General features: G+C 49.2%; 1 protein-coding gene across 1 annotated transcript in view; it reads left to right on the top strand.

Moving 5' to 3' along the window:
* The window catches only part of TRIM59 (tripartite motif containing 59), a 33,370-nt gene extending 14,301 nt beyond the window's left edge, over window positions 1–19,069 (top strand). Inside the window, exon 2 of the mRNA XM_050966058.1 lies at window positions 17,699–19,069. Coding sequence (XP_050822015.1) covers window positions 17,702–18,931 — 1,230 coding nt within the window. The 5' untranslated portion in view covers window positions 17,699–17,701 and the 3' untranslated portion in view covers window positions 18,932–19,069. The remainder of the gene's footprint in view (window positions 1–17,698) is intronic.
* The last annotated feature ends 316 nt before the right edge of the window (window positions 19,070–19,385 follow it).

Genomic DNA, 19,385 nt, shown 5'->3' with positions numbered 1-19,385 from the left:
CCCCAATAGCTCTTATGAGCCCTTGTCTGACTTCCCTAGCACCCAACACTGCCTGTCTCCCCATGGCCTCTGTCTCCTGACTTGGCCTGCTGTGAGGATGATAGGCTCTCTCTTTTCCCTAGCTGATGGGGAGCTGCTTTTTTGGTCTATTGTGACAGTGTCCTCTGGTGGTCAAAAGGCAGAACTCCAGCAACATTTTGGCAGAAGTTTTTTCTTTGCAAAAAGTTAAAAGCATGTGGGGCTCATTAATTGTGCGCATGCACACTAGTGCAGAATTCCCTCAGGAATAATGAGGTAGTAAAATTAAATCTGGGTTTATATAAGATATTATAATATAGGAGAGCCCTAAATATTTTAAAACAATAACCTAAATAAAGGTAATGCAATCACTGGGAAATTAGAAGCAATTAAATAATGTGCTTGGCAATAGCTCACAGCCATGGACGTTTACAATTAATTTTATTAGCAGCCAGGGATTATACCCTATATTTCCCAGGAGAGTTAATTTTCATAGCATTGACCCATCTCCCTTCTGTTTACAATTGTGGAACTTCCCTGTGCTGACTACAATTGCTTTGCCATAGCATTCCCTCTCAGATCTGAACTTTAGAGTTCAGAAAATGAGATACTAGCACCTGAATCCTCTAAGCTTAATTACCAGCTTAGATCTGATAGCACTGCCACCACCCAAAAATATAGTGTTTTGGGGCACTTTGACCTCCCCAACCTTCCCTGGGGACCCCAAGAACCCAGATTTCTTGGGTTCTTAAAACAAGGAGAAATAAACCATTCCCCCACCTTTCCCCCTCCCAGAATTTCCTCCCTGGGCTATCCTGGGAGATACTGATCCAAAAAAAAAAAATCAATCAGGTTCTCTAAAAAGAAATCTTTTAATAAAAGAAAGGAAAAAGTAAAGAATTGTCTCTGTAACTTCAAGATGTAAATATTACAGGGTCCTATAGCTTACAGACACCAGAAAGAGACTTTCCCCCCAGTACCAATACAAATCAAAATATTCCCAGCACCTACACACACAAAAGTTAACCAGCCAGATCCACAATTGCAAATCGAGTAAAACAATCAAAAAGCCTAAACCGCCTGTTTTTACTTACTATTTGAAAAGAAACTTAGAGAGCCTGTAGTAATGTCTGGTCTCTCTCAGACCCTCCGAGAGAAGAACACACAACGGACAAAGAACACACACAAAAGCTTCCCTCTGCCCAAATTTAAAAGTATCTTGTCTTCTGATTGGTCTTCTGGTCAGGTGTCCAGTTCCCTGCTTGTAACCCGTTACAGGTACAAGAGACATTAACCCTTAACAATCTGTTTATGACACGCCCCCCAAATCGCAGAAAGTGGGGAACCTCGCTGGCGGCGATTTCTTCCTAGAACTCTAAAATAAACAGATTAATACAACACATGCACCTTTACATATACTACTAAGTATATAACTAACAGACTTCTACATTTTAAGAACACTTTTTAACTACTGGATTCTGGGAAACTTTCACGGGAGAGGGCATCAGCTACTTTGTAAGAAGCTCCTGAAATGTGTTGAATTTCAAAATCAAAATCTTGGAGAGCTAAACTCCATCGAAGAAGTTTTTTGTTGTTCCCCTTGGCAGTATGAAACCACTTTAGCGCAGCATGGTCGGTCTGTAGCTGGAACCGCCGTCCCCAAACGTATGGGCGTAGCTTTTCCAGGGCGTACACAATGGCATAGCATTCCTTTTCACTGATTGACCAGTGACTTTCCCTCTCAGACAGTTTTTTGCTGAGAAACACGACAGGATGGAAGTTGAGATCCGATCCTTCCTGCATGAGAACTGCTCCTATACCACGGTCAGATGCATCTGTGGTTACTAGGAATGGCTTGTCAAAGTCCGGGGCCCTTAGCACAGGGTCAGACATGAGCGTCGCCTTAAGCTGGGTAAAGGCCTTCTGACACTCATTAGTCCACTTAACTGCATTTGGTTGGGTCTTTTTGGTCAGGTCGGTCAGTGGGGCAGCGATTTGGCTGTAGTGTGGTACAAATCGCCTGTAGTACCCGGCCAAGCCTAAGAAGGATTGGACCTGTTTCTTTGACTTTGGGACAGGCCACTTTTGGATAGCATCCACCTTGGCCTGTAGGGGGTTTATGGTTCCTCGACCCACCTGGTGTCCCAGGTAAGTCACACTGTTTTGGCCTATTTGACACTTTTTGGCCTTAACTGTTAGTCCTGCCTGCCTGATTCGCTCAAAGACCTTTTCCAGGTGTTCTAGGTGTTCGGGCCAGGAGTCTGAAAAAATGGTCACATCATTGAGGTAGGCAACTGCATATTCGCCCAGTCCTGCTAGTAGACCATCTACCAGCCTCTGGAAGGTGGCGGGTGCATTTCGCAGCCCGAAAGGAAGTACATTAAATTCATACACCCTCGCATGGGTGATGAATGCTGACCTTTCCTTGGCAGGTTCATCTAGCGGTACTTGCCAGTACCCCTTGATTAAGTCTATTGTAGATATGAATTGGGCACGTCCCAACTTTTCCAATAGCTCATCGGTGCATGGCATTGGATAGTTGTCTGGACGAGTTACCGCATTTAGCTTACGGTAGTCCACGCAAAAGTGTATTTCCCCATCTGGTTTGGGTACCAGAACCACTGGAGATGCCCATGCACTGGTAGATGAGCGTATTATACCCATCTGTAGCATGTTCTGGATCTCCCGTTCTATAGCAGCTTGGGCGTGAGGAGACACCCGGTAGGGTGGGGTTCTAATTGGGTGAGCATTACCTGTGTCAATGGAGTGGTATTGCCCATTCAGTCCGTCCTGGGGTGGCTGAGAACAATGGGGTGAAGCTAGTGCACAGCTCCTTGATTTGTTGCTGCTGCAGACGTTCCAGGGTGGTTGAGAGGTTCACCTCTTCCACGCCACTGTCTTTTTTCCCTTCGTAGTAGACACTGTCAGGCCACTCAGCGTCATCTCCTCCCTGGACTGTAAACTGACAAACCTGTAAGTCTCTGGAATAAAAGGGCTTTAGAGAATTAACATGGTACACTCTGGGCTTTAGGGAGGAATTGGGAAAGGCTATGAGGTAGTTAACAGCTCCTAGGCGCTCTTGGACTGTGAATGGCCCTTCCCATGATGCTTCCATCTTATGGGCCTGTTGCGCCTTCAAGACCATAACCTGGTCTCCTACCTTGAAGGAACGCTCTCTGGTATGTTTGTCATACCAGGCCTTTTGCTCTTTCTGAGCATCCTTTAGGTTTTCTTTAGCAAGGGCTAAAGAGTGTCGGAGGGTGTTTTGTAGGTTGCTTACAAAGTCCAGAATATTAGTCCCTGGAGAAGGTGTAAACCCCTCCCATTGCTGCTTCACCAACTGTAATGGCCCGTTAACCTCGTGGCCGTACACAAGTTCAAACAGTGAAAACCCTAAACTGGGATGTGGTACGGCCCTGTAGGCAAAAAGTAACTGCTGCAACACTAGGTCCCAATTATTGGAATGTTCATTGACGAATTTACGTATCATGGCCCCCAAAGTTCCATTAAACCTTTCCACCAGGCCATTGGTTTGATGGTGGTACTGGATGGCAACCAAGTGGTTCACCCCATGAGTTTCCCACAGTTCTTTCGTGGTCCCTGCCAAGAAATTAGATCCTGAATCTGTAAGGATATTGGAGGGCCAACCTACCCTGGCAAAAATGTCTGTTAGGGCCAGGCACACAGCTTTAGCCCTGGTGTTGCTTAGAGCTACTGCTTCCGGCCATCGGGTAGCAAAGTCCACGAAAGTCAGTATATACTGCTTTCCTCTGGGTGTCTTTTTTGGGAAAGGGCCCAGAATATCCACAGCTACTTGCTGAAATGGGACCTCAATTATGGGGAGTGGCTGGAGAGGGGCCTTGACCTGGTCTTGGGGCTTCCCCACTCTTTGGCACACCTCACAAGACCGGACATACTTGGCAACGTCCTTGCCCATCCCCTCCCAGTGGAAGGACTTCCCCAACCGGTCTTTGGTTCTGTTCACCCCAGCATGGCCACTGGGATGATCATGGGCTAAGCTTAAGAGCTTTTCCCGGTACTTAGTTGGAACCACCAACTGTTTTTGCGGATGCCAGTCTTCCTGGTATCCACCAGAAAGAGTTTCCTTGTACAAAAGTCCTTGTTCTACAACAAACCGGGATCGATTAGAAGAGCTGAGAGGCGGTGGGGTGCTCCGTGCCGCCGCCTAAGCTTTCTGAAGGCTGTCATCTGCTTCCTGCTCAGTCTGGAACTGTTCCCTTGAAGCTGGAGACACCAGTTCTTCTTTAGACTGTGGACTTGGGCTTGGTCCCTCTGGAAGTGATGTATGTGATGGGGTTGTTTCCGTTGCTGGTGAACCGCTCTCTGCTGGTGCACCAAGGGTTATTTCAGGCTCTGGCTGAGCCTCTTGGGTGTGGTTGTCTGCTGCTTCTGCCAGTTCAGGGTCGCTGGCGCCCTCTGGCGTTGGGGTTGAAGGTGGATTTGCAAGCACTGTCGTCAGTGCTGGCAACTGTTCTGGTGCTGGCTGCTTTTCCAGTTCCTGGTCTGTGACTGGAAGCACTGTGGCTGTTTCCGTTGTTGGCATGGGATCCGGGTCCACTACCTCTGTCTGGGTCTCTTGTAACACAGACAGGGCCTCTGTGGACGGCTCAGGAACAGGAATGGGTCTGGAAGCTTGTCTGGTTTGGCTGCGGGTAACCATTCCCACTCTCTTGGCCCGCTTCACCTGGTTGGCCAAGTCTTCCCCAAGTAGCATGGGGATGGAATAATTGTCCTAGACTGCAAAAGTCCACATTCCTGACCAGCCTTTGTACTGGACAGGTAGTTCAGCTGTAGGCAAGTCTACAGCTTGTGACATGAAGGGGTAAATTGTCACTTGGGCCTTTGGGTTGATGAATTTGGGGTCGACGAAGGATTGGTGGATAGCTGACAATTGTGCCCCCATGTCTCTCCACGCGGTAACCTTCTTTCCGCCCACTCTCAAAATTTCCCTTCACTCCAAGGATATTTGAGAGGCATCTGGGCCTGGGGATCTTTGGTGTGATGGTGGTGTAATGAACTGCACTCGGTTGGGGTTCTTTGGGCAGTTGGCCTTTATATGTCCCAGTTCATTACACTTAAAGCATCTTCCAGCTGACTGGTCACTGGGTCGAGGTGGGTTACTGGAGACTGGTGAGGTGGAAGAACAGGGCGTCTGTGGCTTTCCTTGGGTTGTAGGTGGGGTCTTTGGCTGCCCTCGGTTGTAGGGTTTATTGTCGGTGTGCCCTCTGGGGTATTCGTTCCCCTTGACAGTAGCTTTTTTCTTTTCTGCCACTTCCATCCATTTGGCTCCAATCTCCCCCGCCTCGATTACCGTTGTGGGTTTCCCATCTAGGATGTACCTTTCTATTTCCTCGGGAACACCATCTAAGAACTGCTCCTTCTTCTTCGAGTGATTGCTTATATCCATTCTAGTTAGGTGTGCGTGCACGTCTGCCGGAAACTTTTTACCCTAGCAACTCCAGTGGGCTGGCAGGTCACCCCCTAGAGTGGTGCCGCCATGGCGCTTGATATATACGCCTGCCGGCCCGCCCGCTCCTCAGTTCCTTCTTACCGCCATGTCGGTTGCTGGAACTGTGGAGTGCGGCTTGCTGTCCTCCACGTCCCTAGCTCTCCTTCGTTACTGTCAATAGTTGTAGTTGTAAATAGTTTAATAATACAGTTAGAGTTGTATAGTAATTAGTAGTTAGCGTATATAGTTTATAGAACTTATTCGCGGGTTGGGCCATTGCCCTTCCCGGCGCCCGGCACCGGGCCCATGCCTGGTTCGCCGGGCTTCAAGCAGTGCTCGATCTGCAAGAGGCCGATGCCAACTAGCGATCCCCATGACACGTGCCTGAAGTGCCTCGGGGAATCGCATATCGCCGAGAAGTGTCACATCTGCAAGGCCTTTAAGCCTCGAACAAAGAAAGAGAGAGATCAAAGACTGCGGACTCTCTTGATGGAAGCGGCACTGAATCAGGTACCATCAGCGCAGCCGGCCACCTCTACACCGGCACCGGACCGCGCCGGCACTGGAAAGACACCCTGGCACTGTCCATCCCCGGCATCGGGATCCGATCAAAGACACTTGACGTCTGCGACATCATCTCGGCAGGCTTGTGTGGAGCGCCCGGCACCTACCTCTGCCGCGGCACCATCTGCAGGGTTCCCGTCGACTCTGGGCCCGGAAGGTCCATCGAGTCCGGCCCCTCCGAGCTCCCCCTTAAGATCTGGGGTCGAGCCATTAGTCCCGTCCACGCCGGAGACCTTCGCTTCGGCACGGGACTTGATAGCTCTGACTGAGCCATCCCAGCCTCAACCCCCGGTACCGGTCATCTCCAGAGGCAAGCCGAAGATGAGAGCGCCGTCTCTGGAATCCAGGCATCGATCGCCTTCAAGGCCCCAACGGCGTGGACGCTCACGCTCTCGGCGCCGCTCGCAGTCCCGGCACCGCTCTCCTAGGTGGCACCGGTCGCACTCGTGACGCAGGTCGACGTCGGTATGGTCCCGGTCTGGCTCTTCTCCATACCAGCAGCGGGACTCTAGGAGCCATTCGCGTCGGTGATCAACTCCCCAGTTGACCTCCCGGCACCGAGCCGGTGGCAGGTCCCGGTCCCGGTCGACCTCCCGGCACCGCGTCGGTGATAGGTCCCAGTCCCCAGCGCCATCCCGGCACCGCATCGGACGTAGATCGCGGTCCCGATCCCGGCACCGAGCTGGAGGCAGGTCCCGGTCCGGATCCCGGCACCGAGTACCAGACCGATCCCGGTCCCGGTCCCAGCACCGGTATGGCTCCCAGTACCGATCCTCGGCACCGAGAGGATCGTCGGCGTCGGGACTGAGGGAGGCCTATCAGCCAAGTTTGGCACCTCCATGGCCTTCGAGGCAGCCATCGGTCTCCTCTCAGGCAGACAGCATTTATATGCTGGGCCCGGACAGACACGCGGCCCTCTTCCAGGACCCTCCGCCTCAAGACCAAGGGCCACAGCAGTGGGGGTTTTGGACTCCCTGGGCGTACCATCAAGCCCAGGGTCCGCAACATACTTCTCCCCGGCCTGCGGCGGACCGAAGACCACCAGAGTCAACGCTGTCTCGCCCCCCTCCCTCTCCGGAAGGTGAGGACAGGTCCAGCCACCATGACCCAGAGCTCCCTCCGCAGCCGGAGGGCCAGGTCCAGACGGAACCCCCTGTGGACGCTCTGCTGCCAGGGGTCTCCTCGTCATCTTCCCCTGACGAGGCAGTGGCAGGCACCTCGTCCTCCAGCCCTCCCCCTCTCGACCTCAGGGCAAATCAGGACCTCCTCAGGCGCGTGGCGCAAAACTTAAATTTACAAGCGGAGGAGGTCGCTGAGATCGAGGATCCGGTGGTCAGCATCCTCTCCGCAGATGCTCCCACCAGGGTTGCCCTGCTTTTCATTAGGACCATTCAGGCCAACGCCACCACTATCTGGCAGTCACCGGCCTCCATCCCTCCTACCGCACGAGGCGTGGAGAGAAAGTACATGGCCCCCTCTAAGGGCTATGAATTCCTGCACGTCCACCCGACACCGTGCTCCCTCGTGGTACAGTCGGTGAACGAGAGGGAGCGCCATGGACAAGAGGCCCCAGCGCCCAAATCTAAGGAGGCGAGGCGGATGGACCTCCTAGGCCGTAAAGTCTATTCGGAGGGGGCGCTACAGCTCAGGGTCTCCAATCAACAGGCCCTCCTTAGCCGCTACTCGTTTAACTCCTGGGTAGCGGCGGACAAGTTTAAGGAGCTGTTGCCGCAGGAGGCACGTCAAGAATTTGCGGCGATTCTTGACGAGGGCAAGAAGATCGCAAGGACCTCGCTGCAGGCCTCATTGGATGCTGCAGACTCGGCCGCTCGGACCCTTGCCTCAGGGCTTACAATGTGCCGCATATCCTGGCTTCAGGTCTCTGGCCTTCCACTGGAGCTCCAGTATACCATCCAGGACCTCCCCTTCGAAGGCCAGGGCCTGTTTTCAGACAAGACGGACCCCAGGCTAAAGAGCCTTAAAGACAATCGCGTCATCATGCGCTCTTTGGGGATGCATGTGCCCGTGACGCAGCGCAGACCCTTCCGGCCGCAGAACCAGAAGCAACAACGCCGGCCGTATCCCCAGTTCCGCCCACGGCAGGACCTTAATAGGCGCCGGGGCAGGAACAGTAGGCGCAGACAGTCGGGTGGCCAAGGGGGGCAGAACCAAGGCTCCTCCAAGGCCCCACCCGGACCCAAGCCTTCATTTTGAAGGTGTGCCCGAGGGCGCAGTACCAGTTTCCCCTTCGGATCCTTCCCCACAGTTTTCCAACTATCTTTCGTTTTTCCTCCAGGCGTGGACCCAAATAACATCAGACCGCTGGGTCTTATGCACTGTACAGGCCGGTTACCACCTGCAGTTTTCATCGCCCCCCCAGCCCCTCCCTCGTCCCTCTTCAAGGACCCCTCTCACGAGCAATTCCTCTGTCAGGAGGTACAGACGCTCCTCGAGAAGGGAGCCATAGAGGAGGTTCCAGAGAGCGAGAAGGGCAAGGGGTTTTATTCCTGTTACTTTCTGATCCCCAAGGCCAAGGGAGGCCTCAGGCCTATCCTAGACCTGCGAGAACTCAACAAGCATATGGTGAAGTTGAAGTTCCGCATGGTATCCCTGGGGACCATCATCCCATCGCTGGATCCTGGAGACTGGTACACCGCCCTCGACATGCAGGACGCTTACTTTCATATCGCCATATTTCCACAGCACAGGCGTTTCCTTCACTTCGTGGTCGACCGCAAGCATTATCAATTTGCGGTCCTCCCATTTGGCCTTTCTATGGCCCCGAGGGTATTCACGAAATGCATGGCAGTCATCGTCGCACATCTTGAGCGCAGCCGCATTCACGTGTTCCCCTACCTCGACGACTGGTTGTCTCCGAGGCACATCAGAGCTGCAGGTCCGCGACCACGTCCACAGGATCAGCAGCCTCTTTGCTGCCCTAGGCCTCATTGTCAACGTGGACAAGTCCACTCTGCTCCCCACGCAGAGGATAGAGTTCATCGGGGCCGTTCTGGATTCCACCTTGGCCAGGGCCTTGCTACCATTTCCCAGGTTCCAGTCGCTATCGGCCATCATTCTGCGCTTGCAGGCGGCCCCCCTGACCTCCATAAGAACACGTCTGACCCTCCTGGGCCATATGGCGGCCTGTACGTTCGTGACAGCGTATGCTTGACTCCGCATGAGGCCTCTCCAATCTTGGCTCATCGCGCAGTACCGGCTGGCCAGACATTCGTTAGACACAGTTGTCACCATCCCCCAGGGGGTACTGGACTCCCTCCGGTGGTGGCTAAACCAGTCCGTCGTGTGTGCAGGGCTCCCGTTCCATCCGCCTCAACCCTCGGCATCCCTGACAACGGACGCCTCAGATCTGGGCTGGGGGGCGCACAGCGGAACCCTGAGGACTCAGGGCCTGTGGTCCCCCCAGGAACTGGACCTCCACATCAACATACGGGAGTTGAGAGCGGTCCGTCTTGCTTGTCAAGCGTTCGTCCATCACCTTCAAGGTCGCTGTGTCGCGGTGTTCACCGACAACACGACGACCATGTACTATATCAACAAGCAGGGCGGCACCAGATCCTCTCCCCTATGTCAGGAGGTGACGCGGCTCTGGGAATTTTGTATAGCCCATGCCATTCACCTCACAGCCTCCTACCTACCTGGAGTACAAAACACACTGGCGGATCGCCTGAGAAGATCCTTCCGCTCACACGAGTGGTCCCTTCGCCCGGACGTCGCCCTCTCACTCTTCCAGAGGTGGGGTCGTCCCCGGATGGACCTCTTCACGTCCAAGGAGAACAGGAAATGCTAGGCATTCTGCTCCTTTCAGGGTCGGGAGCCCGGGTCATTAGCGGATGCCTTCCTTATCCCATGGGCGACCCATCTTTTTTGCGTTCCCTCCGTTTCCGCTGGTCCACAAGGTCCTCCTCAAGGTGCGCAGGGACAGGGCTCGCGTGATTCTGATAGCCCCAGCGTGGCCCAGGCAACATTGGTACCCCATGTTGCTGGACCTCTCAATAACCAACCCAGTTCCCCTGCCCCTTCACCTGGATCTGATCACCCAGGACCACGGCAGGCTCTGTCACCCGGACCTTCGGTCTCTGCATCTCACGGCGTGGCTCCTGCGTGGCTGACCGGCTCCGAGTTACGCTCCTCTACCCTGGTTCGGGGGGTTCTCCTGGGCAGTAGGAAGCCTTCCACTAGAGCTACGTATTCAGCCAAGTGGAAGCGTTTTTCCTGCTGGTGCTCGGAGAAGGGTTTTCTCCCTATGGAGGTTTCCATCGCCAATATTCTGAACTATATCTGGTCCCTCACGGTCCAGGGTCTGGCGATATCGTCCCTTCGGGTTCACCTAGCGGCCATCTCCACCTTTCATCCGGGAGGAGATGGCCGTTCTGTCTTCTTCCACCCTATGGTGGCAAGATTCCTGAAGGGGCTGGAACGTCTCTACCCACAGGTCCGTCCCCCTGCCCCTTCATGGGATCTCAACCTCGTTCTGGCTCGGCTCATGGGCCCTCCATTTGAGCCGTTAGCGACTTGCTCCCTGCTCTACCTCTCCTGGAAGACCGCCTTTCTAGTGGCCATCACCTCAGCTAGACGGGTGTCGGAACTCCGGGCTCTCACGGTAGACCCCCCGTATACGGTCTTCCATAAGGACAAAGTGCAGCTGAGACCGCACCCTGCCTTTCTCCCGAAGGTGGTCTCAGCCTTTCACATTAACCAGGAGATCTTCCTTCCCGTCTTTTTCCCGAAGCCCCATTCGTCCCGCAGGGAGCAACAACTCCACTCGCTGGATGTCCGTCGGGCACTAGCGTTTTATGTGGAGAGGACCAAATCGTTCTGCAAGTCCCCCCTAGTTTTCGTGGCGATAGCGGACCGTGTCAAGGGCCTTCCTATTTCCTCGCAGAGGATATCCTCGTGGGTAACGTCCTGTATCAGGACCTGTTATGACTTGGCTCACATCCCTACGGGCCGTGTGACTGCACACTCTACCAGGGTGCAGGCGTCATCACTGGCTTTCCTTGCCCGAGTGCCGATCCAGGGGATCTGTAGGGCGGCGACCTGGTCATCGGTCCACACTTTCGCTTCCCATTACGCCCTGGTCCAGCAGTCCAGAGATGACGCGGCCTTCGGCTCAGCAGTGCTCCATGCCGCGACTTCTCACTCCGACCCCACCGCCTAGGTAAGGCTTGGGATTCACCTAACTGGAATGGATATGAGCAATCACTTGAAGAAGAACAGACGGTTACTCACCTTTGTAACTGTTGTTCTTCGAGAAGTGTTGCTCATATCCATTCCACACCCGCCCTCCTTCCCCACTGTCGGAGTAGCCGGCAAGGAGGAACTGAGGAGCGGGCGGGCTGGCAGGGGTATATATCAAGCGCCATGGCGGCGCCACTCTAGGGGGCGACCTGCCGGCCCACTGGAGTTGCTAGGGTAAAAAGTTTCCAGCAGACGTGCACGCATGGCGCGCACACCTAACTGGAATGGATATGAGCAACACATCTCGAAGAACAACAGTTACAAAGGTGAGTAACCGTCTTATTTGTATCACGAGGTGCAGCTCATCCAGATTGTTAACCTTTGTTCCTATATCCAGGCTTCATAATTCTTTGCAATGTGGTAGGCGTGTCAGGGGAATGACACATCTGGTTTCCAATTTTGGTTTCTGAACCGCTGATGGGCATGTTCAGGTGTTATCCCCATTCTGTATCTGGCCTTGGTTTGAAAAAGTTTGTAATCGTTCATCTTCTCCTTAGGCATTTCAGCCGCCACCTCTGCTAAGGGTCCACTGAGCAGTGGCCTCAATTCTACCATGTACTGGTCTTCAGAGATGTTGTACCCAAGGCAGGCTCTTTCAAAATTTTCTAAGAAGGCCTCAGTGTCATCACCTGCCTTGTAGGTGGGAAATTTCTTGGGATGTGGAATAACAACTTGAGAAGTGTTGTTAGAATTGGCTGGGTTCTGTTGCCTAGCCTTTTCTAATTCCAGGGCCTGCTGGTGGGCTTCCCTCAGGAGTTCCAACTCTCTCCTGTGGGCAGCCTCTCTTTCTCTTTCTCTCAGCTCCATTTCTTGTAGTTTTTTTTCCATGTCTCACCTGTGGTCTGCCTCTTTGATTTGTTCCTCTGCAACCACTTTTGCCCTGGAAGTCATGTTTCCTGCTTTTTTGTGCTGAGGCACCCTCTGGTGTTTACTGCCTGAAATGCTGGTTCTCTGTTGGCTTCCTGGGGTTGCTTAGCAACAGAGTCCTTTTTAACTTACTAGCCTCTCCCAAAACTCTCTTTCATTTACAAATGTGTCCTGGCTGGAGTGCGTTGCTGACCACTTAAGGCTGCTTTGTTTAACAAACGATCGTCATTAAACCTTAATAGCCCTCCCTATGCACAGCTAGAACGGAGCAAGGAAGAAAAAAAAATTTCTCTGGCTGCAGTTTAAAAAAAATAAACCCCTTCCCTCTGCTTATAACCAGCTAGCAGAGAAGCAAATTATTAATCTTACTAGCTTTTGGATTCTTATCTATCCCACTCAGCTGCCAACCATGCGATAGCATTCCCTCTCAGATCTGAACCTTAAAGAGTTCAGAAAATGAGATACTAGCACCTGAATCCTCTAAGCTTAATTACCAGCTTAGATCTGATAGCACTGCCACCACCCAAAAATATAGTGTTTTGGGGCACTTTGACCTCCCCAACCTTCCCTGGGGACCCCAAAAACCCAGATTTCTTGGGTTCTTAAAACAAGGAGAAATAAACCATTCCCCCACCTTTCCCCCTCCCAGAATTTCCCTCCCTGGGCTATCCTGAGAGATACTGATCCAAAAAAAAAAATCAGTCAGGTTCTCTAAAAAGAAATCTTTTAATAAAAGAAAGGAAAAAGTAAAGAATTGTCTCTGTAACTTCAAGATATAAATATTACAGGGTCCTATAGCTTACAGACACCAGAAAGAGACTTTCCCCCCAGTACCAATACAAATCAAAATATTCCCAGCAACTACACATATAAAAGTTAACCAGCCAGATCCACAATTGCAAATCGAGTAAAACAATCAAAAAGCCTAAACCACCTGTTTTTACTTACCATTTGAAAAGAAACTTAGAGAGCCTGTAGTAATGTCTGGTCTCTCTCAGACCCTCCGAGAGAAGAACACACAACGGACAAAGAACACACACAAAAGCTTCCCTCTGCCCAAATTTAAAAGTATCTTGTCTTCTGATTGGTCTTCTGGTCAGGTGTCCAGTTCCCTGCTTGTAACCCGTTACAGGTACAAGAGACATTAACCCTTAACAATCTGTTTATGACATGCTTACATTAGAAAAGTATGTTTATAACTGTCTTTTAATGTAATTAGTGTTCTTTCTTTTTGAAAAAAGTTAATCACTGTCAGGGAGATTTTCCAAAACATCTAAGGGATTTAGAAGCATAAAGTCCTAATGATTTTATTGACTAGTTATATTCTCACCTGAATTTTCTTTCCCATTTGGTTGCTGTGATCCCACTGGTGGTGCCAGTCCCTCCTGTTTCCTCTCCTCCTGTCATGTTCTAGCCACCTTCAGTAAGCTCATTTTCAGCTTTACCATACATAACAAGTTGGAAAAGAAAGGTTACTTACTTTACAGTAATGAATTCATCAAGATGTGTAGTCCCTCAGGGTATTCGCTGCGGATGAGTATGCACCTAAGATTGGAAGATTCTTCCTTAGCTGCATCGATAGTCTGTACCTTGTGGCTCTGAACTGAGAGCATAGGGAGCAGTGAGACCAACCGGCACTTCAGTTCCTACTCTAGGAACGATCCTAAGCAGAGGGGGAAGAGAGAGAGAGAGTAATGGAATACCTCTAGGGACCACACATCTCAAAGATATCAAGTTATTTTAAGGTAGGTAACCTTTCTCTTTCTTTAAATAGTGGTCTCTGTGCGTATTCATTGTGAGTAACTCAACGGAGGAGGATGGGAGGAGCTATGTTTCACCTCAGATACTGCAGGACTGCTGTGCCCCAGGATGCATCTGCAGAAGCAGCCTGCACCAGGGTGTAATGTCTAGTAAAGGTGTGTACTGAATACAATGTTGCTGTATCTGCTCTACAGAATTCTATAGTGGTGTACCTTGGAGAGAAGTGACAGAGGTGGCTTGTGCTCTGGTCAAATGGGGCCTTCATGCCTTGATGTGGGGGAAGAGTTTCCACTTATTCACAACAAAGCAAAATACAGCCTGAAATCAATCTCACTGCAAAAACTCCAGAAATTGCTTTCCCCTTTCATCTGGTCAGCAACAGAAACAAATAATCTTGGGGATTTCCTTTACAGGTAGAAAGCCATGGCTCTGTGGACATCTAGAGAATGGAGCGTCTTGTCCTTTCTGGTGATATGAGATTTTGCAGATAGCTGTATGGATAGATTCAGAGGGAATTTGGAGAGAGCTTTGTGATGAATTCGGGGTATAATTTCAGTCTACTTTATCTTTATGGAATATGGTATGACATAAGTGCCCCAAACTTACCTAACTCTTCTGGCCATGGTAATAACCGTCAGGACAGCCACTTTCATAGATAGAGAAGAGAGCACGAGGCCAGAGTTTCATGTAATGAATTCATAAGTGCAGACAGACCAGATTAAGTTCCCAGTTAGGAGTTGCTTTTGGTACCAGAGGAAAAGCTCTGATGAGACCCTTAAAAAAACCTCACAATCATAGGGTGAGTGAAGATTGAGCAGTTTTCTTCTGTTTATTGAGGATGGAGTGGACTTCCTCAGAGTATGACCTCTCTAGGTTCGTTGTCCATCCAAATATCAGGCTGTGAAGTGGAGGGGTGGGGTGGATGGTCTAGCCTTCATTTTGAGTGGGAAGCAGTTGTAAGCTTATATGAAGATGAGAGGTCATTTGGAGGATTCTGATGACCCAAAACTGTCTCAGCTACAAAGGGGCAACTAGGATTACTGTTGCTTTGTCCTGCTTGATCTTATTCAGGACATAAGGTCAGAGGGGGATGAGTGGGAAAGCATACATTTCTGCTGCAGTGTACGCTCTGGTGTTTCTTGGAAGCTTCAGTGGCCTTGTGATGGTAAAAGGGCTGAGGGGAAGGATGTTGTCTGTATGAAAGTAGTTTGGAGTATTTCTTTTAAGGTGCTGGGGTGTGTGCCCCAAGGACCAGAGGATTGCCTGGAAGTCTTTGAGGGTATGTAACAACTCATCAGTTTTCTCACTGAATAGATTGTTGCACTCGACGGGGAAGTCATCCACAGTAGCTTGAACTTCCTTGGGAAACACAGATGTGTGAAGCCATAATAACCAAAGTTGCCATGGAATGGGAAGCCATGTCAGCTGCATCTAATGCTGCCTGGAGGAACAATTAGTTATCAGCTTATCCTTCATCAAAAATAGCCTGAAACTGAGGCCTGAGTTCCTATGGAAGCTTGTTAGCAAACTCAGACAATTTACTTACAGTGAATAAAGTAATATTTAGACATCAATGCCTGATAATTCAATATATGAAATTGTAGGTTGGTGGAAGAGACACTTTCTTCCAAGGAGCTCCAATTTTCTGGCATCCTTGTTGGAAGGAGTGGTTGTAGGCTGATGCAGTCTGTTGAATTCAGTGAATGCCTGGACCACTAAGGAATTTGGGGCAGGATTGGAAAACAATACTGTGCTCTTTAGATGAAACAAAGGATCTTTTTTCCATCTTTTTCAGAGTAAAGGCATGAGGGCATGGAGTGTGCCAAATTATCTTGGCTGGTTCCAATATGGTTAGTTGACTGGAAGTGCCTACTTGCTATGTTCTAGAGGATGTCCAGAAGCTTCCTCCAGGGGAACTCTGAACTTCCTCCAGGGAACTCTGGAGAGCATCCACAATCTTCTTCAGGGGGGTCTGACATTTTATGTGGTCATCAGGTGGCAATGGTGAGGCCAGTGCAACTGCCTCATTAGGAGATGAGGACGAGAGAGCTGCAGGCGGATTGAGTGGGCATGGTCGCTTGGGCTGTTCCTCCTCCTCATAGCACTCCTGAGGGGGCTGAAGCTGTTCTCTGGAAGGTGATCTCTTGCTAAACTCCTACTCAGATCTCTTGAATTCAGGAGTTCTATAGTATGGGTTCCAAGTGCCCCAATACGGCCAGTATGTGGGCTCTTATGGTTACAGAGGTGGTGCTCTCTGTACCCTTATGAGGTTGTCGAGGGTACCATTGGTTCTACACCTGATAGTTTATTTTATGAGAGTGAGACTCTGGAAACCCTGTTGGAGGTAATCTTGCATCTCACACTGGTTTGAAGACCCATTGCATTGGCCTCAAGCCTGCTGGAGGAGCATGAGTCTTTGGATGCTAGAGGTGGAGCTGTTGGTACCACATTGCATGATACCGTAGCTAGTAGATAGGACCAGTAAATAGCACAGCGACTACGTAGCCCCTCTGGAATTATCAGATATGAAAATATTGTCAATTATGGGTCAGTATAAACTGTTAGATCATTGAGGATGGTATAAAGGTTTAGCAGATGGAGAGTGAGAGGGACTTCAGTCTCTAGGCAGAACCATCAGTGCAGATTTGTGTTGAGCTTCAATACTATCTGCTGTGTGTGGGGACCACTGAGTCCTCCTCTTTGTGGTATGGTACTCTTGGTACATTCAGTATTTGATCCTTTTTCTCCCTTGGCGGTCCTATGGTTGGTCCTTCCCACCCTCTCACCCCCCACACAGGCGGTGGTTTTGGAGTATACGTGGCTCTCAGTGCCCCCAATACTGACCCTTGCTCTCTGTGAGCTTCAGACATGCCCATGCTGGGGTGTGGATTCTCACCAGCCTGCTTCTTATGAGAGTGCTTCTTTACTCTCCTCTCATCTTTGCCTGCTAGAGTCCTTAAGCCTGAGATCTGATGCTCTAGGGCTAGGGAATGCCAAGTCTGGAGGGGCACTGCTTGGTGGTTCCTATATACAGAGAGGTTAGAAGGTCCAGGACCAGACTGGGGCCTCATGGAATGCTCCATCATGTCTTCAGAGTTGGCATTTGCATATTTGTTGTGTTTCAGGTGGAAAAGAACAAGTCTCATACCTGGAGGGAACATGATACAGTATAAGCAGGAGTCATGGGGATCACTAACTGGGAAGACTCAGGGATGGGCTGTGTAGGACTTGAAGCCCAGGGATCTTGGGCATACTAGGTTCCCCCAAAACTGTGACGGTAATGGGGTTGGGGGAACCCCTAATCCCAAAATTGCCATCTAACTATAGACCCGACTTATGCAAATTCGCACTTACGGAAAAAGTTCCATAAGCCAGAAATAGGATTTTCGAGTTGCAGAAATTTTTGCGTAACGTATGGGCATACGTTTCCAACTTGTGCAAAATTCGAGTTACACAAGGCTTTCCAGACGGAACGATTGTGTAAGTTGGGGAAGTGGGGGGCATCTGTATATGTTAAAACTAACTACCCAGTGGTAAAGTTATTTACCATTTAAAAAAAAAAGTATTAGGAAGGCAGGAACACTAGGATAGCTTCAGACACCAAGGAATAACAGCTAAAGTACCAGTTTAGCAGCTAGGACTTTGGTTGATAAATTCCATGGTACTGTAGGCTGGTCATTAAAATTATAATTTATTTTAAAGCAGTTCATTATATATTAACTAAATTGTATAAATGGACTATCTTTTTTGTTATTATAGGAAATGCATCATTTTGAGGAGGAACTAACTTGTTCCATTTGCTATAGTATATTTGAAGACCCACGTGTACTACCATGTTCTCACACATTTTGTAGAAATTGTCTGGAAAGCGTTCTTCAGCTATCAAGCAACTTTTCCATATGGAGACCACTAAGACTTCCACTGAAGTGTCCCAATTGTAGAAGCATTGTTGAAATTCCTCCATCTGGTACTGAGTCATTACCTATCAATTTTGCATTAAAGGCTATCATTGAAAAATATCAGCAAGAAGACCACCCAGATGTTGCAACATGTAGTGAACATTATAGGCAGCCATTAAATGTCTATTGTCTTTTGGATAGAAAATTAGTGTGTGGCCATTGTCTTACAATAGGTAAACATCATGGTCATCCCATAGATGACCTTCAGAGTGCCTACATGAAAGAAAAGGAGACTCCTAGGAAACTTCTTGAGCAATTAACTGATGAACATTGGACTAATGTATGTTTGCTCATTGAAAAGTTGGAAGAACAGAAATCTCATTATGAAAACATTGTTCAAGATGATAAGAAAGCTGTAGTGCAATATTTTAAGAAACTTAATGACACACTGGAGCATAAAAAGCAAGCTTTGCTAGCCGCTTTGGATGAAGTTAATGCTCACATTTCTGAAGAATATGCACCACTCGTTGAAAACATGAAAAGAATCAGAGAAGAACAGCTTGATTTAATGTCATTGAACACATCTGTTCAAGAAGAGGAGTCTCCACTTCTTTTCCTTGAGAAGGTTGATGTTGTGCGCCAACGCGTAAAAGCTTTGAAACAAAAGCAACTACCAGATATCAAACCTGTTGAAGTTTATCCACGAATAGGACAGCTATTGAAGGATGTGTGGTCCAAAACTGAAATTGGTCAGATTAACAAGATCCTCACTCCAAAAATAAAGCTGATTTCAAAAGGGAATTTATGCCCCAAAGGCACTGAGAAGGAAAGAGGACAGTCTAAGGAATTGCTCCAGTCTATAAAACCTCTAACAGTGATGCTAATTTCTGTGATGATAGTGATAATTGTGATTTCATTTAGTAAACCTGTATTGTCAGTTGTAAATGAAGTAACTTTGATCTATATTTCAGACATCTTGCAGTTTGTTTATCAAGATCTATGCAATAACTTGCAGGCAGTAATGGAAATGCTATGCCATACATCTAATTTCCTGATGGAATTCATGGGGAGAATTGTTTCTTTTTCTTTCTGAGTGTTTGAAATACTGAGATTAGCAGTTAGGATAATTGTAAGAATCCTCATTATGTTTGAACTATTGTACAAGGCTCTTTTTTTTTTACTTTCTATGTAAATGCTATTGAAATAATAGATCCTTTACAAAAAATTTAAACTGGTTCTCTAGATTAATTAGTACCAGAATCATTACACCAGATTCTCCCCATCTGTTGAAATATGTGAAGGATGAGACTGAAGAGTGTGTGGGGCAGGGTTCTCTCTTAATACCCCTATTTTTCCCTTATCTTTTCCCATCCTTTGCTCCCACTCCCATGCCCATTTCTGAATCTGCTTTTTACTGATTATCATTCAACTCAATGACAGGTGGATGGTAATTCCTCCTAAAGTAGTACATACCACTCTTCAGTTGCATGTAAGAGGTCACGGTCAAATACATTGCTCCTTCATCAGTTGCCCATACTAGTTTGTAA

This window comes from Gopherus flavomarginatus, chromosome 8 (assembly GCF_025201925.1).
Source record: "Gopherus flavomarginatus isolate rGopFla2 chromosome 8, rGopFla2.mat.asm, whole genome shotgun sequence".
Lineage (NCBI taxonomy): Eukaryota > Metazoa > Chordata > Testudines > Testudinidae > Gopherus > Gopherus flavomarginatus.
Note: the sequence above shows the minus strand (reverse complement) of the source record. Positions and strands in the feature narration are given on the sequence as shown.